General features: G+C 58.8%; 1 protein-coding gene across 31 annotated transcripts in view; it reads right to left on the minus strand.

The window, feature by feature from the left end:
* Positions 1–22,924, minus strand: part of ABLIM2 (actin binding LIM protein family member 2) — a 158,666-nt gene that overhangs the window by 77,344 nt on the left and 58,398 nt on the right. For all 31 annotated transcript variants that reach the window (XR_006265654.1, XR_006265652.1, XM_043447917.1 and 28 more), the window contains 5 exons: positions 22,415–22,598; positions 20,063–20,178; positions 13,158–13,284; positions 10,126–10,219; positions 352–439 (listed from right to left, as the gene is read on the minus strand). Coding sequence is in view for 29 of the 31 variants with exons in the window: in XM_043447917.1 (XP_043303852.1) it covers positions 352–439; positions 10,126–10,219; positions 13,158–13,284; positions 20,063–20,178; positions 22,415–22,598 (609 nt within the window). In the remaining 2 variants the exon portion in view is untranslated. The remainder of the gene's footprint in view (positions 1–351; positions 440–10,125; positions 10,220–13,157; positions 13,285–20,062; positions 20,179–22,414; positions 22,599–22,924) is intronic.

Consider the following 22,924-nt stretch of genomic DNA (forward strand, 5'->3'; position numbering starts at 1 on the left):
GCCGGTGGCCTCCATACCCTCTCATCAGCTTGCAGGGTTAGAGGGAGGGGTGGGGGGGAACCCTGAGACTTGCCTGACCCCTGCCCTGCTAAGGGCCTTTCAGGACAGGCTTTGAAGTGACCACAGGCCGCATGCTACTGGGACCCACACGTCCACCAGTTCTGGGTCCTGCTCTTGAATAGGGTCCCTGTGGGGAGAGCCTGCCAGCCCTGACACCCATCCCCGCTGGGAGGCAGGGCTCCCTAAGCAGCAGGAAAGCTCACTGACCCGCCAGCGCACCGGAACAGGGCGTGGATCCCCGAGCGCCAGTCTGGTGCCCCCGGGTCCCGGGCGGCACACTCCTCTTCTTACCTTGCAGGTACATCTCCTCGCCTTCTGCGAACATCCGGCCGCACCGGACACATAGCGCGCACAGAGGGTGGTAGTGCTTCTCCCCGGCCTGGAAGAAGCAGAAAGCAGAGGTGTGTCTGCCGGGGAGGGGGACTCGGATCTGCCGCATCAGCTGGGGCCACAGCCAGCCCCCACCGCCGACGCAGGTGCGCAGGCCGGCCATGAGCGGACAGTCCACACCGTGGGGAGGGGTCGGGGCCCGTGACGCTCCAGGCCGTCCAGGGCGTGTGCGTGCGGACGTGCCCCTGCCCACTGGGGGCCAGACCTGGGAGCAGAGACCCACCTCCGGAGGCAGCCACTTCTCCCGTCTCCACCACCCCCAGGAGGCAGAGGGGGCCAGGTCCCCGCACCTGAATCTCGGGACACCGAGCTAACGTTACTTCCCCAGGGGAGGGATAGGACAGGGGGGTGAAAATGACAGGTCATTTTCATATCTCTGTATTGCTCGCTTTTCTCCATGAGTGTTTTACTGTTTTTATTGTTCTTAAAATCCATCCAACTCAATTAAAATAGCAAAATAATCAAAACAAAGGACACTGGCTGGTTTGACTTATTTCGGCATGAAAGTGAAAGTCACTCAGTCGCGTCTGACTCCTTGCAACCCCATGGATTGTATAGTATAGATTCAGTCTGTATAGATTCTCCAGGCCAGAATACTGGAGTGGGTAGCCTTCCCTTCTCCAGGGGATCTTCACAACCCAGGAGTCGAACCCAGGTCTCTCGCATTGCAGGCGGATTCTTTACTAGCTGAGCCACACCCGGGTTTATTTCTACAAGGTACCAAAGAAATCACCCCAAAATACTGTCTTCAGCATGACAGAAAGTGGAAAGATAAACTACAGATGGGAGAGAATAGCTGCAAATCATAGATCTGATAGGGGCTGAGGATCCAGAATATATCAAGAATTCTTACAGCTCAACAACAAAAAGACAAAGGGCTCAGTTAAAAAATGGGCAAACGACGTGAAGCGACATTTTCTTCCAAAGAAGATACAGCAACAGCCAAGAAGCAAATCAAAGATGCTTACTACCACTGTCATTAAGGAAATGCAAGTCCAAATGCCTACAAGATACTACTTCACGCCCACCAGTGAAAGTGAAAATGTGAGTTGCTCAGTTGTGTCCAACTCTTTGAGACCCCATGGACGGTAGCCTGCCAGGCTCCTCTGTCCATGGGATTTTCCAGGCAAGAATACTGGAGTGGGTAGCCGTTCCCTTCTCCAGGGGATCTTCCCTACCCAGGGATCAACCAAGCCTCCCACACTGCAGGCAGATTCTCTACCACCGGGGCCACCAGGTCTAATTTAAAAAAAAAAAAAAAATGAAAAATAACCAGTACTGGCGAGGCTGTGGAGAAATTGGAACCATTGTACATTGATGGTGGGAATATAAAATGGTGCAGCCGCTGGGAAAACAGTGTCAGTGACTCCAAAAGGTAAACATAAAGCTACCATATAACCCACGTGAAGAGATATCCCACGTCCAAGAGAAGAGAAGCCCCAGTAAGATGGTAGGCGCTGAGAGAGGGCATCAGAGGGCAGACAGCCGAAACCACAATAGCAAAAAACTAACTAATCTAATCACATGGACCACAGCCTTGTCTAACTCAGTGAAACTAAGCCATGCTGTGTGGGGCCACCCAAGATGGATGGGTCATTATGGAGAGGTCTGACAGAATGTGGTCCACTGCAGAAGGGAATGGAAAACCACTTCAGTATTCTTGCCTTGAGAACCCCATGAACAGTATGAAAAGGCAAAAAGACAGGACACCAAAAGATGAACTCCCCAGGTGAATAGGTCCCCAATATACCACTGGAGATCAGTAGAGAAATAACTCCAGAAGGAATGAAGGGATGCAGCCAAAGCAAAAACAACACCCAGCTGTGGATGTGACTGGTGATAGAAGCAAGGTCCGATGCTGTAAAGAGCAACATTGCATAGGAACCTGGAATGTAAGGTCCATGAATGAAGGCAAATTGGAAGTGGTCAAACAGGAGATGGCAAGAGTGAACGTTGACATTCTAGGAATCAGCAAACTGAAATGGACTGGAATGGGAGAATTTAACTCAGATGACCATTATATCTACTACTGTGGGCAGGAATCCCTTAGAAGAAATGGAGTAGCCATCATGGTCAACAAAAGAGTCCAAAGTGCAGTACTTGGATGCAATCTCAAAAATGACAGAATGATCTCTGTTCGTTTCCAAGGCAAACCATTCAATATCATGGTAATCCAAGCCTATGCCCCAACCAGTAATGCTGAAGAAGCTGAAGTTGAACGGTTCTATGAAGACCTACAAGACCTTTTAGAACTAACACCCAAAAAAAGATGTCCTTTTCATTATAGGGGACTGGAATGCAAAAGTAGGAAGTCAAGAAACACCTGGAGTAACAGGCAAATCTGGCCTTGGAGTACAGAATGAAGTAGGGCAAAGGCTATTAGAGTTTTGCCAAGAGAATGCATTGGTCATAGCAAACACCCTCTTCCAACAACACAAGAGAAGACTCTACACATGGACATCACCAGATGGCCAACACCGAAATCAGATTGATTATATTCTTTGCAGTCAAAGGTGGAGAAGCTTTACAGAGTCAGCAAAAACAAGACCGGGAGCTGACCATGGCTCAGATCAAGAACTCCTTATTGCCAAATTCAGACTGAAATTGAAGAAAGTAGTGAAAACCACTAGACCATTCAGATATGACCTAAAGTCAAATCCCTAACGATTATACAGTGGAAGTGAGAAATAGATTTAAGAGACTAGATCTGATAGGCAGAGAGCCTGATGAACTATAGACAGAGGTTCGTAACATTGTACAGGAGATAGGAATCAAGACCATCCCCAAGAAAAAGAAATACAAAAAAGCAAAATGGCTGTCTGAGGAGGTCTTACAAATAGCGTGGAAAGAAAAGTGAAAAGCAAAGGAGAAAAGGAAAATTATAACCATTTGAATGCAGAGTTCCAAAGAATAGCAAGGAGAGATAAGAAAGTCTTCCTCAGTGATCAGTGCAAAGAAATAGAGGAAAACAATTGAATGGGAAGGACTAGAGATCTCTTCAAGAAAATTAGAGACACCAAGGGAATATTTCATGCAAAGATGGGTTCAATAAAGGACAGGAATGGTATGGACCTAACAGAAGCAGAAGATATCAAGAAGAGGTGGCAAGAATACACAGAAGAACTGTAGAAAAAAGATCTTCACGACCCAGATAATCAGCAATTCTACTCCTTCGTATGTAAGAAAAATGAAGAGAACAAGAGAAAAGTATATGCCCACCCAAAAACCTGCACATAAATCTGCATAGAAGCATTATTGCCAACAGCCAGAAGGTAGAACCAGCTCACATGTTCATCAATGGGTGAGTGTGATAAACACGATGGAAGACTATTTATAGATCTATCCATAAAAGGCAATGAAGTCTTGACACTTGGGGCCCCTGTGGTGTTTTATAAGGACATTAGTGTCTTTATAAGATGTGATATCAGCATTTTCTGCCATGGGGGAACACAGGGAGAAGGTGACCATCTCCAAGCCAGGAACCCAAAGGGCTGGCACCTTGGTCTCGGAATTCCAGCCTCTAGAAATGTGAGAAATAACTGTCTATTGTTTGAGCCTCGCAGTTCACAGCCTAGCAGCCCAGGCCGACTAAGACAGGCTCATAAGGTCACTCACAGATGTGTCTTCACCCCTTCCATCAGCCCCCCTCGCTGCTCTGGTACTGTTGGTGTGGCCACGCTGGCCGGGGCATTCCCCGTCAGCAGAACATGACTGTACCCCCTGCTCCATTGTCCCCCCCAATGCTGCCCAAGAAGGGCCTCAGGCGTCAGCCCCCGGGGGGTCACCTGTGTCGCCGACACCCCAGCCCCCGACGGGCAGGCGGCACAAGCCCCTTAAACCCAGGTGAGACTCAAGATGGCACAGGTTACCAAGGTGATGAAAAGCCCGTGAGAGTCTGTAGCGTGGGCCTTTACAGGGATGCCGGGTACCTTCCCACAAGCGGCTGTCATCTTCAATCAGGCAGAACAAGGCTCGTTAGGAACACAGCCTAAGGGAGCTCTGCTCCTCACGGACCCCCAGGCAGAGGGGAGGGTTCCGAAGGCAACAAATGAGGAGGGCTGGGCTGGTACCACGGAGCAGTGGCCGAGCCTCTGGGTCCCCAGCTCCCTCCACTCCCTGCCAGAGGAGCAGGCAAGCCCTCCCCGCTCCCTTCTCCACGTGGGAAGCACAGAGGCTGGGCCTCCCACAGCCCATCAGAGGCAGGCACATCCCTGCTCCTCCCAGATACATCCACGGCCTCTTCCGGTCTCGGGAGAGCCGGCTTGGCCTCCACCTACTTTCTGAGGCCTCCCCTGGGTTCCCCCCTCAAATCCCCCGCTGCAGGGCCAGGCCAGGAGGGCACACGTCCCCCCCCAGCCCAGGATGGCCAGCTCCCTGTGGCTGCTCCTGGCACATCCCCGGATTTGAAGCTAATTTATTCTCCTTTGCGAATGACCAGAACCGGATCCAGATCTTAAAAGATCTAATCACAGACCACGCTGACCAAATGAAATTTACCGAGAAGCTCATCGAAAACCTTTAGCAGGAAGCATGTGGCGGGGGTGGGTGGGGGTGGGGTGAAGGAACCCACACAGAGGGCTCTGCCACCCCAGGCCCGCCCAAGGAGATTTCACCCCAGCAAGAAGAGCCTGGCTGTGTGCCATGTCAGCAAAGACCCTCCCCAGAGCCCCTGACAGCCTGGACCCACGGCTGATGCCTCTGGCCTCAGGACAGGCTCGTACAGGCTCAGGGGCTCCGGGGAGCATGTCGAGGCTGGCGTGGCCCCCTGGCCCTGTCCTTTTCTCACCCCCATTCAATCTGGGGTGACTGCTCCAGGACGGAGCTGTGTTGCCTTGTCCTCTGCAGTCCCCAGGCCCTAGAGCAGAGCTGCATGCAGAGGGGGTATCCCATAAAGATGTTCAGAATGGGGAAACAGCATCCACCCGTCGTGCATAACGGGGTCCCAGGCGACAGGGTCAGCAGAGTGTGGGAGCAGACAGAAAACACACTCCACCTCTAGGCACGTCAGCGCTCAAGGCTCTGAGAAGTCCTGCAGTGAGGACATCGGCCCAGGGCTCTTGCACGGCTTCCCCAACCCAGATGCCCGGGAACGTGGTGACGGATGGACGGTTGAAGACTAGGAGTGGAGATGCTGCTCCTTGCTGGTGATGAGCAGGGGCGTGGCGTCAGGCTGCCGGCAAGTCAGCATGTGCCTGCACTGGGGGTCTCTGTGTGGGTGTGTCTGTGGGTGTCTATGTGTATCTGTTTGTGCATCTGTCTGTGTGTGTCTGTGTGTATCTTTGTGTGAGTATCTGAGTGTGTCTGTGTCTATCTGTGTGCATCTATGTGTGTGTGTGTGTGTCTGTGTGTATTTGAGTGCGTCTGCGTCTACGTGGGGTGCACAAAATGAGCAAGAATGACATTTAAATGCTAACGGTAGTTTTTCTGGGTGATGACATTCATTACGGATGATTTTTGGTTTATTTTATGACAAACAAGTGTTCCTTCTGAGCGTGATTTTAAAATAAACACATGCATTAAACTTTAAAAAGAGAGAGAGAGAAGCTGGGGCCTTGAGAAGTTGACTTCACATTCATTAAATTTTAAAGAGAGAGAGAAGTTGACTTCATCTCTGTCCTTAGGAAATGCTTTTATTTGTTCAGAGTCAGGGCTTGCTTTTCTCTGTGATAAAAGTCCTGTGGCTTACAAGGGTGAAAAGGAAACTGCTGAAAAGAAGAGGGGGGAACAAATCCGCCAGCTCTGGAGTCAGAGAGACAGTCCACTTGAAATGGAGAAATGTTCGTTCAGCTGGCCACCCCACCCCCGCCCCCAGGGGTTCTCCAGGCAGAGGAGCTCCTACCAAGGTCATCCCTGGGAGCCCAGCCCCCAGGCCACGGTGGGAGTATTCAGGAAGGGTCTGCAAGGTGCATGGTGGGTAGAGGAGGGAGGAGTAGGAGGAAGGGAAGCAGAGAGGAAGTAATAAAGGAACGATGGGGTTAATTAGTGATTCCAGAGGGACCTTGGGCTTCTCGTTACCATGGAGACAGCCAGGCAGCAGGAGGCAGGTAGGACCAAGGTTACGGAGCATGGGGCTGAGCAAGAAATGCCTGCCCGCCCCCCATTCCCACCTGTTCCTGCTAATACCAGTGAGAACAAGAAGAGAAGGTGGTGATGGGGGCGCCGAGCCAGGGACACCCCTCCCTGGGCACCTCCTCTCTGGATCAGACGCTGGTTGGTCTGCTCAGAGCCCTGTCCCCTGGCCATGCACCAGCCCACTTTCCAGCTCGCTCTGCGAAGCGACTCCATCCCCGGGAGCCAGTCCTTCAGCAGGGCTGCTCCCACGCTCCAGGGGGCCAGCCAGCCAGCCAGCGACGGGGTGGGGGCCTGCGTCAGCCCCTCCCGGGTCCCCTGCGGACCCAGCGTGGAGCAAGCTCGTGGGGACAGACACCCCAGATACGCAGGATGTGGGCAAATATGGGGTAGAGGACGCTCAGTATTTAGAGCGGCTGAGGGAGTCAAAGGCACATTTCACGGGCGGGCAGGCGCCTGCATGAGATGGCTCCGGGGCCTGGCATGCAGACGCGGCAGACTCCTGCAGGCAGGGAAGGGGCCCCGAGCTGCTCTCCTACCTGGGCTCTGCAGGGGAGAGCCTCTTGGGGGGCAAGTCGGCGGGGTGAGGGGTGGTGGCAGGTGCCTCAAGGGTCCCACCCCTGCTGATCCGCCCGGCTCCCAGCAAGCCCACCCCACTTCCGCCAGCACGGCCTCCCCACCGGCCCAGGGAGCTTCCTACCTGCACACGGTCCTGGCACCAGAGCCCAGTCCAAGCAGTCGCCCCCACCTGCCTTCCCAAGGCCCCTCTCCAGCGCCCCCTCTGGGGACAGGCCGGCAGGAACGGACACCCTCACCCTCCAGCCGGCGGTCTGGATCCTTCTTGTCCGGTTTGCGGTCCCGTCCCCGGCCAGCCGCCTGCCGACCCCCTCCCCCCCCGACCAGAAGCCCTCCGCCCGGCCAGCCGGGTCGCCAGCAGGCTCTGGGCCAAGCCCAGGCAGTGCCGCCGCGGTGACGGCCGCCCCCCTTCTGCGGAGCCGCTGCTGGGGAGGAAGCTCTGAGCCGTGCAGGGCCCCGCCGACGACTCAGCCACCACTGCGCGCCGGAGCTCACCCGCAGGGGCGAAAACAAAAGCATTAATCTTCCCGGGAGGTTCTTGCATCCTCCACGCAGCCCTGCCTTTCTCCTGCTCCTCACAGCCAAGGTGTGGACCAGGGGTCGCCCCACTCACACTGCCCAAACGCCCGGAGCCTGTGTTGGGTCCCGCGTCGAGTATCATTCAGGGAGCTCACAGGCAGACTGAACGACAACAACACGCAGACGGGTCCCTCCCTGCCCTCCGAACCCGATCCATCAGGGGAGACCCCCCACCCCACCCGCTACCCCGGGGGCCACCACTGAGCTGGGGGGACGTCCTGTAGGGTCCCCCGAGGAGATGCTGGCTCGCTCTGAGGATGGGGGCGCTCAGCAGGCACAGGGCGGGCCCAGGACCGGGAGAGGCCGGGCGGCCCCAGGGTCCGGGCCAGGAGCGTCCCACCCACGGGCCGGGTCAGGAGCGTCCCACCCGCACACCTGCAGTAGCAATGCGCCGGCCACGGGGCCCGAGAGGCCCCCGCTCAGGGCATCGGGCGGCACCGACGTGGCACTGAACCAGAACATCACCAACCAGTGGCTCCACAGGGAGAGGCCGGGGGTCGGGGGGCGGGCGGCCTGGCTGGGCAGCCTGGGTTCACGTGGGCTCGGCCCCGCGTGGCGGTGGCCGCTGGCCCAGCACGTGTTCTCCCGGACACAGAGACGGGCCTGTGGGAGGCAAGGAGAGTGTGGCCTGGGGAGGGAGGTGGGGGAGGGTCAGCATTCCATGGAGACACCTGACTGTGGAGGGAGGGGGAGAAGGCAGAGAGGGGACGGGAGCTGTTCATGTAGCCACTGGGGGGATGCAGGGTCAGGCCCCAGAGGAGGCGGGGGTGGGGGGAGGATGCCTTGTGAGAGGGGGGTGTGGCCCCCCAGGGAGGAAGGGGGCTGCAGGGTCAGGCCCCAGAGGAGGCGGGGGTGGGGGGAGGATGCCTTGTGAGAGGGGAGGTGTGACCCCCCAGGGAGAAAGGGAGCTGCAGAGTCAGGCCCCACTAGAGGCAGAGGGGTTCAGACCAAGAACAGGTGAGAGAGGATATGAGCTGGAGGAGGGACAGAGCCTTGACCAGGAAGCTTCGCAGATAGCCCTTAGTGACCTTGGCCTCTCCGGGGTTAAATCTCAGATGAAGTCGTTGTGGGTGGCAGGCTGGGGTGGGAGGGGGGAGCAGCCCCGGGGAGGATGGAGCTCGGAAGCTCTGGAACAGTCTTTGGCACCCTGTGGCAGGTGGGGCTCTGGTGGGGGAATTGTCCAGAAGCCTCAGTCCTGCAGCTGGGTCGGGTGGGAGCGGGGCTGACTATCCAGAGCAGGATCTGCAGCAAAGGGCTGGGTGAGGAGAGAGGCCTGGGACAAGGGGCGCCAGGTAAGGTGTCACGGGGCTGCGGGGAGGGACGCAGCATTCGTCCACATTCAGAGGATGTGGGTACGGACACTCAGCCTGCTCACCACCCAAGAAGACACAAGACGTCTGGCAGACCAGACCACAACCATCTCATCGTGTGACCATCTGCCCGACTGCGTCAGAAAAACATGAAGACCCCAGAGCATAAGCAGGCAACGGTGATGAAAGATAACTGAAATGCAAGAACTCTGATTGGCTGACCCCAGTGTATAATCAGGCAACACTGATGAATGGTAACTGAAATGCAAGAAGAACTCTGATCGGTTAAAAATGACGAAACAGCACCTCTAGGAGTGGAAGGGGGGCACGTGACAGAGAGGTTCACATTCTCACTTGGCGCAGAATTTCTCCCAGGGTGGGAGATCAGAATAAACTTTTTGGAAAGTGCCTTATAACTTTCAAGAACCTGAAAACGATCACAGCTGCTGACTCAGTCTCTAAACGTCCGTGAACTAACCTTCAGGAAAACTAGAAACTAGGCAATAAAAAAGAGGTTCATCTCAGTGTTATTTATCACGTCCAAAGCATGGAAAGCAGTGCTGTGTCCAACAACAAGTGATCAGCTTACACAGTTCCGGTCTAGTCCTGTGATGAGACATGGGAGACAGACGCCGTCACAGAGGACAGCAGGGCGTACAACTCCATCTATAGGAAACGCCCAGAACTGGAAACTCTACAGACCACAAGTAGACCGGCGCTGCCATGGGTTCGGGGTATGGGGGAGAAACAGCTAAGGGGTACAGGTGCACTTTTAAAACCCCCAAGCCTCAGATTCCCATCTGGAGGCCAAAGGGCTGAACCCGGATCACAAGTCCTTCCCACCTCTGTCAACTTGTAAAGGGCAGAGCTGAGAGACAGCGGCAGGGAAGGCTTCCTGGAGGAGGCAGCACTCACTGAGCAAAGCCTAGCCCGCGTCCTCTGGCAGAGCTGGGAGGAAGAGGGAGGCAGAGGCTCAGGGGCATGGATTCCTGCACAAAGGCCCTTTCGGATCCTCTCGGTTAAGTCCTTCGTGGGCAGGCAGGTACCAGGGCCCACGGCAGGACTTAGCTCAGAGGGCAAGTACTGTGCTCAGGGTGGCGGAAGCTGCGGGGGGGCCCCGTCTCCAAGCTGGCCTCCTCACCTCCAGCACGTGTCCCGTGATGTACTTCTCACAGCCGTCGCAGCGGATCCCGAACTTGGTGTGATAGTCAGCCTCGCAGTAGGGCAGTCCATCCCTGCAATAGAGCCGGCAGTCAGGACGGGCGGGGGCACCCTGAGGACCCCAAGGCCCGACAGTCCTCACCAACGAGAGGGGCTGTGACCAAGGGGCAGATGCCCACTGCCTCCTACTCGGGATAACAGCGGGCCCTTGGACAGCGTGAGCTGAGCACCCCTCAGTCACCCTAGCAGCCCGCTGAGAAATACCACAAAGATCATCCCATTTCACAGGTGGAGAAACCAAGGTACAAGAACTGGGGCCGCCTGCCCAGGGGTGAGCAAAGGGCTGGTGGAGGGCTCCAGAGAGCCCAAGGAACCAAAGCCGCGCCTGGGAAATAAAAGAAGTTCCTGCAGACGCGATTCTTCATTCCAGTTCGTTCTGTCCAACACTCAACATCTGGGTGGGGTATGAAATGGTCTATTTCCTCATTGGGTGGCTTACTGTTCCTTCTGGGGCATCCTTACAAGCCGACAAGGGGGTCTGACAAAGCTGCCCACGTCAGAGACCAGGACTGGGGGTGACAAGATCCAAGTGGGGCAGGTAGGCCTTAGGACTGACCCTCACTGTCCCCGCACTGAACCTTCCGCTGCTCGGGAAGAAGCTGGGAGACCACACGGCAATGCGTTCATGCTGCCCGTGCGCGGCGGGCCAACTCTGTGCAGGGCGTGGCGTGTGGCTTTGGGGATTACAGACGAGAGGGGAGTCCTGGTGGGCGCTGCCCCTGAGTATTGATCCGGGCAGCTGTGGGCGGGCCGCTCAGACGCTGGGCTCTCTGCACTGGGCGGCAAGAATACAGCTGGCCTGCGGGTGTCGAAGGACAGGAACGCAGGCACGGGCCTGAACAGCGTGTGGTTGTAATTATCACGATGAGGTCGACCCAGTGGGGCACATGGCAGTGATGGGTGTCAGGACAGTGCTAGCACTCCATGTGGTTGGGGGTGGGATGGGGCTGGGCAGTGGTGACTGGACAGGCTGGCACTCAGATGCCCAGTCCCAGCGGTCACTTAACCTGCCTGGGCCTCAGCTTCCTGTCTGTGAAGCGGGGGTCGTGAAAGCATGGTCTGTGTATGACAAGGGGTGACCAGTGCCTGGCACTCGGCGCCTAGCCCACCGGTGGCTGAGGCCGCTGTCACTGCCAACCAGGAAGGTGCCCCTGGCCCAGGCCCGGTCCATCAGGAGTCGGATGTGGAGGCGGCTGGCACGGAGGGTGGTGATGGGGGCATCTGGTCTGTCTCCCCCCAGCACTGCTGATGTGTTGCTGTGTCATCACTTTGGTCTTGATTTCTGCTCAGCTGCCAACAGAAGGCAAGGCTTCTCGAGCTGTCAGGAGAAGGAGCTGATGGCACGCTCTTTTCCTCAAAGCTCGGGACCTTGTCTGGGTCCCACGGATGCTGGCAGGAGTGGACGGACCTGGGGCAGGGTCCTGGTGCTTCTCGCAGTCCCAGTGAGAAAGCAGTCCTTCCTTGCACAGGCGATGGAACACGTCAATTGGGCTCCTAGGGTCCACCTTCAAATGCCCTGACCTCAGGGCCCCGATCATGGCCCCCCAAAAAGGTTGCACATGCAGCAAACCCAGGAGGTTCAAAGATAACATCTCCACGGCAACCCCAAGGCCCCTCCTCGAGAGTTCCGGAGGCTGCTAAGTAACACGCATGCTGTGTGGGTGAGCTGCTGCACTCAGGGGGCTGGGAAGCATTTTATTTTAAGTGCTCCATCCCCAAGGCTGCCTCTGCATGTCACTCACTCCTCTTTACTATGAAACAGGCAGCAGAAACTCACCCAGCCTGACCCAGCCTGGACAGAGGCTCATCTTGGTTTCCCTGGCAAAGCTTGATTTTGAGATAACTGTGGGTCCAAATGCTTTTGTAAGAAGCGATACAGAGAAACCCGGAGAGCCTTCCCCAGAGTTCCCCAAAGCTCACACACCTTACAGAATTAGGGGACAAGGTCCACCAGGAAACTGACGTGGGTACATGCAGTGACCGGATTCCCCCGGCGTACACGCACCTCTCACGGACACGTGCACGCGTGTACATATGTGTGCTTCAGTCTCTGCAGTTTTATTGCAGGAATTTTTTTTTAACCCAATCAACTCCTGTGATGGTTCTGTTCCCCCAGAGCATCAAGAAGCAGCACAGCCTTTGATAGAAGTTGTCCCAAACGCCCCTGACTGGCAGGAGACAGTCGCTCTGCCCTCAGAGAAGCTGTTCGGTGAGCTCAGTCCACGACCCATCCTTCCCCTGTGCTATTGGGAGGCTCTCCGTCCCCAGGGTCTCTGGGGATTGGAACGCAGCCCCCTCCTGGCCAACCAGAAGGGGCTCGGCCCCGATCTGCACAAGCTCCCTCCCCACGCACCCCAAACCAGCCACCCCTGTACCCTGAGCACCCGTCAGGGACCCCGCGGGAGCACCACGGCAGAGGACAGCTGCACCTGGGGCTCCCGAGCCCGTCAGCCCTCCCTGACTGCAGCCTCGGCTGACCCCCACGATGTGCTGGCGGGGATCCGGGTGCCAGCGCGGGCGGCAGATTCCATAGGGAGGGCGACCCCCAGGGACGGCGCTGGGAGGAGCGCCACAAGGTCAAAGGCGGAGCGCTAACGCCTCGGCTCAACCAACAGAAATGAACGTCTCTGCATCACGGAAGCCAGGCTGGTGGCGGGGGAGGGCGAGCGCTTTGGGACAGACAGGCCACGTCCTGGCGTCCTGGCGGGGTTCGCCTTGCAGACTTGGGGTGGGGGCTGAGAGGCAGAGAGTGCAGGGTGGACACCGGAGGACCCCGCCCCATTCCACGCCGCAGGTGGGCCGGCCCCCGCACACTCACTTGCTGATTAGGGTGGACACGGGGAGCCCCGCCCCCTTCCAAGCCGGCCCCGCCCACTCACTTGCTGATTAGGGTGGACACCGGGGAGCCCCGCCCCCTTCCAAGCCTGAGGTGAACCGGCCCCGCCCACTCACTTGCTGATGTACTCCGCGTTCAGCTGTTTGCCGCAGGTCTTGCACTTGAAACAGCCCAGGTGCCAGTGTTTGTCCAAGGCCACCAGGGACTGGCCGTTCTTGATCTCGGCTCCGCAGCCCCCGCAGCCTGGGAGAAAGAACGGAGCACAGACGTCATCCTTCCGGGCGAGGGGCGTGGGGCTGGGGAGGGGGGCCCGCAGCGCTGGGACTTCAGGCAGAAGCCATGAGGGCAGGGACAGCAGGCGGGACAGAGGGGCCGTCCAGCGTTGAAGGAGGACGCTATTACACGACAACCGATGTGACCATGTGGAAAACAAACCCTGAAGTTCATTCCTGCATGCATTGAGCGCTGACTGCACGCAGCTTAGGCCGCGAGCCAGAGATACCGGGATGAACGGATGGAGTCCCCGCCTTCCGGAGATGGGCTTCCAGGCCTCCGCAAGCAGATATGGACCTGGACAGGGGCCCTTTGCACTGGGGGCTGTCCCCAGAGGGAGGGTCCCTGGGCGGCAGGATGCTGTGACGGCAGGAGCTCTGGTGGCCCCTCTGCCCTCCTCTGTTGGCGGGTGGACTCTAACCCTAACCGTGCCCCCTAAGGAAAGGCGCAGAGATACAGAGGCGGAAGGCCCCAGCGCCTGACCTCCAAGTGCTCGCCTGCCAGAATGCACCTTGCAGGAAGCCCTCCAGCCTGGCCTCTGAGCTCCTTCTGTGCCGGACGCCGGACACTCTGACCTCCTCCTGCCCTCTAGGTCCGGGTCCCAGCCCAGGGTGGAGCCAGGCCCCTGGCAGTGCCTTGGTCCCCAGGTGACTGGTGCCCTCCCACCCTCGGTCCCCATCCTGCTCTGGGCTCCTGGTCGGCCCCCCGCTCTGTCCCTCCAGCCGGGCCCATCCCTGATCAAGCCACCCTGGGCCCTCACCTAGTAGGTGACCCTGGGCACACGCACAGACTGTGCCAGTCTCAACCAGGGCCATTGTGCTCCCCAGGGCTTTTGGCAACGTCTAGAGACAGTTCTGACCATCCCAGCTGGGTGGGGAGGGGTGCTCCCGGAGCCTGGAGGCCAGGGATGCTCTGCACACCCTCCAGGGCACAGGTCATCCCTGCAACAACGAATCATCCGGCCCCAAATGTCAACAGTGCCCAAGTCAAGAAAGCCTGCTTGGAGCCTCGGTTTGGGTCTCCCCAAGTGGGCAAAGCAAAGGGGCCTCCTGGACCGTGCCAGACAGACCCGGGAGGAGGCAGACCACTGGCAGTGGCTGGAAACACGGTCCTGGGAACCAGGCTGCCCCCCAAGCTGTGTGACAGTGACCGAGTCGCCTCACCTCTCTGTGCCCGCGAAAACACGGACGCACTTCATGGGGACGATAAAGGAACCAGCCTCACACGGCTGTCAGGGGGTGAAGAGGAGTAACAGAGGCCCGTGGGCTGGAAGATGCGCTTGATAGACAAATAAGCGCATGTGTACACTGGAGTTACCCCTGCTACTGCTGAGAGGAAGCCCTGGGGAGAGGTTCACGTCTTCTCTCTGCCTCCGGCCGCATCAGTAGCGCGCCCTCCCCCGGGGCAGGGTCCGAGGCTCAGGCCAGTGTGCCACCTGCAGCTGCCGGGGGACGTGCGCCTCATCCCAAGCCCCTCACTCATCCTCCCTGAATTCGGGATGCAGTCTCATTAACAGTGAGCCGTGAACACGGAGGCCAGAGCACGTGGCAAGGACCGTTGTCATGGAGATGGCAATCATCCTTCTCTAGAAACATCTGGAGCTCAGCATGGGTTCCCACCACTTTGCCAGTGACAGTGGAACCTTGGGTGAGGAATCCAGTTGACAACTGCTGTCAATGAGCTCCCGCTGTCCTTTAGGGAGTGTGCCCCCACAGCCCAGGGCAGAGGTCACTGGGGTAGAGATCACCAGGAACATGACCAAAGCCCACTGCCCACTCACTCTTGCAACCTGGACCTGGCTCTGCCATCACAGCAGCAGGATGGGCCTGGGCCCCTTCCCCAGTGTGACCTTCTAGAATCTTCCAGTTTCCTTATTTCAAGTGCCCTCTCCTCTGCCAGACCTGGTCACGGGTTCAAGGCCCGGCCCTGTCACTGACAGGGTGCCTGAGACTAAGGACATGCCGGGGGCCTCTGAGCCCCAGCTGTGACTTGGGGCGGGAGTGGGGTGAAGCCCAGTGTCCCCGCAGATCTATCCGGGTCAGGGAGCTCTGAGTCAAATCAGAGGGTGCCTTTGATGGCAAGGAACCAACTGGGTTCTAATTCTTAAAAGTGCCTGAGAAATTATGGGCTCGACCTGGGATTTCTCCAAGGAACTGGACTGCGTGGGAAGAGCTGTGAGCAGCCACTGGGAAAGATAAAGCATGTTCAAGTGCATCTGTCTAGTCAAGGCTACGACTCTTCCAGTAGTCATGTATGGATGTGAGAGTGGGACTATAAAAAACACTGAGAGCCAAAGAATTGATGCTTTTGAGCTGTGGTGTTGGAGAAGACTCTTGAGAGTCCCTGGGACTGCAAGGAGATCCAACCAGTCCATCCCAAAGGAAATCAGTCCTGGGTGTTCATTGGAAGGACTGATGTTGAAGCTGAAACTCCAACACTTTGGCCACCTGATGCGAAGAGCTGACTCATTGGAAAAGACCCTGATGCTGGGAAAGATTGAAGGCGGGAGGAGAAGGGGATGACAGAGGATGAGATGGTTGGTTGGATGGCATCACCGACTAAATGGACATGAGCTTGAGTAGGCTCCGGGAGTTGGTGATGGACAGGGAGGTCTGGAGTGCTATAGCCCACGGGGTCGCAGAGTCAGACATGACTGAACTGAACTGAAGCGCATCCCACCCTCCCGCAGGCCATGACTGCAATGTGGCGGGGGTGGGGCAGGAGGGATATTGGTTCCGGGCACCCCACAAAGCAGCCGCTGCACGCCACAAGGCAGCCGGCGTGCTTGCTCCTCCCCTGGGACCCGGTCCCCCCTTATCTTTCCATATTACCCCTCATCGAACCTCACCCCATTTCCAGAAAGGGGGACTGAGGCTCCGGAGCCATCACCCACCCCTGATCACGTGGACAGAGCAATGTCACGCGAGCAGAAGACACGGACGAGTCCAGGGCCTCCGCCCAGGTGGTGAAGGCCCACCCCACCTGTGGCCCCTCATCAGCACACACCCTGCAGAGGCCCCGGTGCCAGGGCCCCGCCCCTCCCGCTCCTCTCACGCCCCCTCCCGCCCCTCTCACGCCCCTCTCCCCGCCCCTCCCCCACCCCTCTCCCCGCCCCCTGCCTCTAGTGGCCTCCAGGTCCTCTATCCGAGGGGGACCCCAGGTTCAGGGTTTGACCCCCTCCTGGCTAGAACCACAGGGGCTCCTCAACGTGGACAGAGCTGCCCCGTCCAAGGCCCCAGGTTCCCACCTCCTGGCTGCCCCCACCCCAGGCTGCCCCTCCGGGCCACCACCCACACCCACTACTGACCCCATGTCCATCCCCAAGGCCCAGAGCGGGGATACCGCTCACCCAGGGCACACAAGTGGTGAGAGGCAGGGTCCATTCCATGCAGCCTGGCCTCAGAGCTGCCCCTCAACTGGCGTGGCGCTGGGCCTCTGTGAGCCAAGCCAGGAATGCTCCACACACCCTCCAGGAACACAGGTCACCCCCACAGCGAAGAATCATCAGGTCCCAAAGGTCAACAGCGCCCAAGTCAAGAAAGCCTGCTTGGAGCCTTGGTTCTGGTTTCCGTACGTGGGCAAAGCAGAGGAGCCTCCTGGACTGTGCCCGGAGGCTGTGACCAGCTCCAACCAGCCACCAGTTCAGAGCTGGAGAGTCAGGGGGCAGCCTGGAAAAGGGGAGCCTGGCTGGGAGCAAAGGGGGCCCTCTGGGAGGACACCCTCTCCCAGGTGGTGGGAGAGGCAGCCCAGGGCGGAGCATGGTGGAGGCTCAGGCAAGAAGGGAGGTGCTGGACACTCAGAGGGAGGGGCGCATCCCTGCCTGGGGAAGGCGTGGGCGTCCAGCCAGAAGCACGGATCCTGTTACTAAGCAACAGGCTCAGGCCAGAGAGCGGGGGAGGGAGGTTCAGGGCCCTGGGACCCAGCGAGACTCCCACTGGAGGAGCCAGTCACTCTTACTTCCCCCAGGGAAGGCAGCCCGCAAAGGTGGCCACCTGCAGCTTTCCACCCTGGGCAGGGAGGACAGGGGGCAGGAAGGACGGGGGCAGGAAGGGCTGGGGGCAGGAAGGATGGGGGGGCAGGAAGGGCTTGGGGGGCAGGAAGGGGTGGGGGGGCAGGAACGGCTGGGGCAGGAAGGACGGGGGGCAGGAAGGGCTGGGGCAGGCAGGACGGGGGGCAGGAAGGGCTGGGGGAAGGAAGGGCTGGGGGGGCAGGAAGGACGGGGGGGGGGACAGGAAGGATCAGGGGCAGGAAGGAAGGGGGGGCCAGGAAGGACGGGGGCAGGAAAGATGGGGGGCAGAAAAGATGGGGGGTAGGAAGGATAGGGGCAGGAAGGGGTGGGGGGCAGGAAGAACGGAGGGGGGCAGGAAGGGTGGGGGGGCAGGAAGGGCTGGGGGGCAGGAAGGGCTGGGGCAGGAAGGATGGGGGGCAGAAAAGATGGGGGGTAGGAAGGATGGGGGGTAGGAAGGATGGGGGGTAGGAAGGATGGGGGGTAGGAAGGGTGAAGGGCCAGGGCAGGAAGCATGGGGGCAGGAAGGGTTGTGGGGCAGGAAGGATGGGGGACCTGAAGGGTTGGGTCATCCCCCAGGGTCCCCCCCACCCCGCTGCAGGGCAGACCACGCAGCTCAGGCTCACACTCCCCGTGCCCCCAACCCACGTGGGCGCTCCGCCCCTCAGTAGCCATCTCTGCCCCCTGCTGCCTCCAGGATGCAGCTGGAGCCCCTGGCATGGCTTTGCCAGCTGGTCATGGTCTCCCTGGCATCACTTCTGCTCCCTGCCCCCACACAGCAGCCCCTTGTCCACTCACATGGAGGTAGCAGCTGCCCCCAGCTCATGCAGTGCCCTCACCTCAGTGCCCACTTCCTGAAGCCAGTGCTTCAAGGTTCAGATCAAATGGCATCTCAGAAAGCCTCTGTTCACAGCGGGGCAGGCTCCCCTCTTTGGAGTTTAAAGGGCTTGGCTCCAACCTCAGCCCCACCTGTCCCTCGCTGGACATTGGGCACCCAGCACATCCGCCCTCCCCACCAGGCTCAGGGCATGTACGCTCCTGGGGAAGGAGAGAGGAACCCCTGCCTCCGCGCTGCTCTGGGGACAAAAGGAGGCAGGAGCTGGGATGCGGAGATGTCCACACGGAAGCCAAGAGCTGGTGATGGATGATCAGTGCTTTCTAGGCATAAAAATGAAGCTGAAGCTCCAACACTTTGGCCACCTGATGCGAAGAGCCGACTCATTGGAAAAGACCCTGATGCTGGGAAAGACTGAAGGCAGGAGGAGAAAAGGGCAGCAGAGATGAGACGGTTGGATGGCATCACCGCCTCGATGGGCATGAGTTTGAGTGAACTCTGGGAGACTGAAGGACAGGGAGGCTGGCGTGCTGCAGTCTGTAGGGTCTCAGAGAGTCAGACGCGACTGAGCGACTGAACAACCATAAGGCACAAAAGTGGTTCTAAGTGGCAGATTATCACCGTGGACTGGGAGGAGGGGTAGCTTATAGTAGTAGACCATCTGGGGATCAGGAGAACATTTGTTTTTGAAAATTTGATATTTTAAAATAAATTTCTGTTTGGAGAGGGCAGCCTTTCTGCCCATGGCGTTTTTTAAAAATCTCAAAAAGAAGTCTCAGACAGTGAGTCTGTGGTTGGACAGGTTTCCCTTTTCACTCTGGCTGCCAGGATGCTCTGGATAGACTGTTCAAACTAAACCCTGCCTTTCTGAATTATGCTGTAGCTTTTTTTTTTTTTTTTTGCTATTTCAGATTAAATGATAATAGGATTGTTTGTTGGAGCACATCCTCAAATTCTTTAATCAATCCAGACCTCAGTTGCAGAGAAAGTTGTGAATGGAGACCTCTCCCATCAGACCCCAAAGCCACAGCCTCACCAGTGGGGCCTGCTGTGAGCTTGCCTTCCTGGGGGTGAAGGCTTCACTTCACTTATCTGAGAAAATCCTTACCAGCCCCTGAAGCCAACATTTAGCTCCTAGGAGGATATTCAGTCTTCACTTGCAGATTTCAGTGTCAGGGACAAGGTGGGCACGTGGGGAGGGGACTGTGAGCAAGGGGCTGGCTCTGGGGGTCAGTAGAAACCCCTCCTCTGTCCCAGGACATATGGCCCTGGCCCTGGGGACGCCACAGCAACCCTGCACGTAGGGTGGGCTCTGAACACGCCGTTTCTGCAGTGGGAGGTTGTGGGAGCCATCCCGGAGCGCTGGGCTCCCTCCCCACCCCTCTGTCCCATCTTTGGTCCCAGAACAGCCACCCAGGCAGGGAGGCCAGCACCTCTCTGCCCCACGTCCACAGGCTCCTGACAACCCCCTTCTCCATTCAGAAGCATGTATTGAGCACCCACTGCAGACACGCCTTGGCTCAGCTCCCAGGGGCTGGAGCAGTTACCAGAGAGCCACAGACCACAGGAGCCCAGAGGTCGCTGCTCTCCTACTGGCCCTCCCTACGGGCTTCTGGGTGGTGTGGAGTGAACCGTGGGTAGCTGACCCACGGAGGGAGAGGACTGGAAGGAGGCTGGAAGACTTCCTGGAGGAGGGGGCCTAGAGCCGGGCTGAAAGCAGAAGTGCACACGGGGGGCGGGGGGTGGGGGCGTCGCGGGCTGAGCCAAGGCTTGGAGGCGGGAGGGCCCCAGAGGCCCCTGGCCCCGGTTCCTTTTGGTATGTTTAACCGCAGTTATCTGTTTCCACTGCTTCCACTCTGGGTCCCGGGGTCGTTAGGCCCCCTCCCACCCCCGCCTCGCCCACTTACTCCAGAGGCCCTGGCACAGGGGCACGCTGCTGCCCGCTGACTTGGGCAGGGAGCACTTCTGGCACATGCATTCCTTGCCGTTGAAGGTCACTCGGTCCCCCGGCGGGAAGGGCGACCTGAAACAAGACAGCGTGTTACCAGCCAGGATCCACCCCCACCTGGCTCTTCTCCTGGGGGAGCACCACTCTGGACACCATGTACCACCTCCTCCGGGGACCAGGCCCGAGACGCAGGGTCTCCCCCTGCAGGCGCCGCCGCGGCCTCTCTGGGCGACCTCAGACTGGTCACTGGACCGCCTGGCCGCGGTCTCCTCATCAAACCAGCAGGCGGAACCGCAGGGCCGTGCGGAGGGCCGGTGGGGGCCGGCCGGCGCTTACACACGGCGGCGAGCCACTGATCCTCCACGCAGTCTAGGCTGTGGCCTCCCGCATCCGACCCCGCCTCCTCCGACCACTCGGGACGCTGCTCACTTCAGCGCTCAAGGCAACAGCACCATTTACTGAGCACCCGCTGCTGCCAGGCCGGCTTCCATGACAGACTCCTTAGTTCCTGCCTCCTCTAACAGCTGCTTAACACGCTTGTCCACGTGGGTCTTCATGTTCCTCTATCCGCGAGAAAACTCAAGCTCAGAGAAGGCAGTTAACTCTGCCAAGGACACACAGCTGCTGCCTTTCAGAACCAGAGTCAAACCTAGGCCTGTCTGGCTCCAGCGCTGCGTGGTTTGCCTTCCTGCCTGGGTCCCGCAGAAAGCTCGGCCACCAGGAGCGTGCAAGACGGCACGTTGGGTTCCGTCTTTATTTTAAAGTCCGGCATTTTGTTCATCATGGTCCAGGATCCAAAGGCAGCTCTACACAATTCTCCTGCTCTTGCTCTGCACGGCCCTCTCCCCTCGCCACGCTGGTCTGTCTCCCACATCACTGTCTCCTAACCAGGGAGGACGCCGTGTCCTCCTTGGCTCAAGAAACAGCCTGCGGGCGGAATCTGGGTGGCCACCGGGGTCCTGGCATTTGTCTCCTCTGTTAGTTCTGGGCTGCCTGTGCCCCAGCACCCCCTGTTTTCTCTATTTCTTGGTTTATTTTCTGGTTATTTATAGTGGCTGGATAAGTCCAGGCCCGGGGACTCCAGAACCACAAAGCTGTCAGCTGTTATTTTTAAAAGGGTGGATCACAGAGGTGACCCTTCAAACCCACAGTGATTATGTCTCTAAGCTACGCGCAGAGAAATCAAACATGCAGATCACCCTTGGGGAAACGACCCAGGCAGGCTGCCGTGACACACAGTGACCCCCCGTTAGAAACGCCCCTGGTCATCCTGGTTTCCTGGCTCAGCACCTTCCCCCACCCTTCACAAAGCTCCCATTTCTGTCTGGAGCAGAGGCCATAACTACCGAAAACGGCTTCAGGAACAGCGCTCAGAAAAGTCCCCTTTCAGCTGGGTGGGGTGAGGCAGAGAACAGAGAAAACAAACCTGGAGGTTTTCAGTCTTTGTTTTCTGGAAATGGAACCTCCCCGGGGAGCCATGTATCTGGGGCTGCACGTGGGTGGGGGGGAGGGAAGGAGGAGTGGGAGAAGGAGGAGGGAGAGAAGGAGGAGGGAGGAGGGAGGAGGGAAGGAAAAGGGAGGTGGGAGGAGGAGGGGGAGGAGGGGGAGGGGGAAGACGGGGGAGGGAGGGACGGGGAGGGGAGGACGGGGGAGGGGAAGGGAGGAGGGGGAGGAGGGGAAGGAGGAGGGGGAGGGGAGGAGGAAGGGGGAGGGGAGGAGGAAGGGAGGAGGGGGAGGGGAGGAGGAAGGGAGGAGGGAGGGAAGGAGGAGGGAGGAAAAATAAAGGGAGGAGGGAGGGGAGGGAGGAAAGGCAGAAGGAGGAGGGAGGAGGGGGAGAAGAAGGGAGGAGAGGAAAAAGGAGGAGGAAGGGAGGCGGGAGGGGGGAGAAGGGAGGAGGGAGGAAGAAGGAAAGGAAAAGGAAGGAGGGAGAGGGGAGGTAAGAAAGGAGGAGGGAAGAAAGGAGGAGGGAGGAGGAAAGGAGGAGAGAGGGAAGGAGGAAGGAAGGAGGGGGTAGGAGGGAGGGAAGGAGGAGGGGGGAGGAGGGAGGGAAGGAGGAGGGGGGAGGAGGGAGGCGAGGAGGGAGGAGGAAGGGAGGAGGGAGAGAAGGAGGAGGGAGGAGAGGGGAGGGAGGTGGGAGGAGGGAAGGGGAGGAGGGAAGGAGGAGGAGGGAGGAGAGGGGAGGGAGGAGGGAGGTGGGAGGAGGGAAGGGGAGGAGGGAAGGAGGAGGAGGGAGGAGAGGGGAGGGAGGTGGGAGGAGGGAAGGGGAGGCGGGAGTGGGGAGGCGGGAGGAGGGAGGCGGGCCCCCGCTCACCGGCAGACAGCACACACGAAGCAGTCCGGGTGGTAGGTCTTGCCCAGAGCCGACACCACCTCGCCCTCGATGAAGCGGTCGCAGCTGAAGCAGCGGGTCCCATACAGCCTCTGGTAGTCCTGCGTGCAGATGTACTCGCCCTGCCGCACGAAGAAGCCGCCCTCGGCCAGGTCACAGCCGCATGCTGGGGACACACACGCGGAGCCGAGTGAGCAGGCGGCCACCGGCTCCCGGGTCCTGACGGGCCACACACGGGCCTTGGGGGGAACTCGGGCTGGCTCGCTGAGCCCCTGGGAAGCCGGGCTCCAGGCTCAGACTCCAGCTGTGGCCCCTCAGCTTGGAGTCGAGTGGACCTCCTTGTGGAAGCCTCTAAAAAGGGACAGCGGCCCAGGAAGAGAACGAGGCCGTGCTGGGGGCCAGTCTGGGGTCTCCTCACCTCCTTGAGCCCCCCAGGGATGAAGCAGAGATGCCCATGAGCCCCCAGCCCCTCCAGCTCTGCAGTCCCCGGCA

The sequence above is a fragment of the Cervus canadensis genome, chromosome 26 (genome assembly GCF_019320065.1).
Source record: "Cervus canadensis isolate Bull #8, Minnesota chromosome 26, ASM1932006v1, whole genome shotgun sequence".
Classification (NCBI taxonomy): domain Eukaryota; kingdom Metazoa; phylum Chordata; class Mammalia; order Artiodactyla; family Cervidae; genus Cervus; species Cervus canadensis.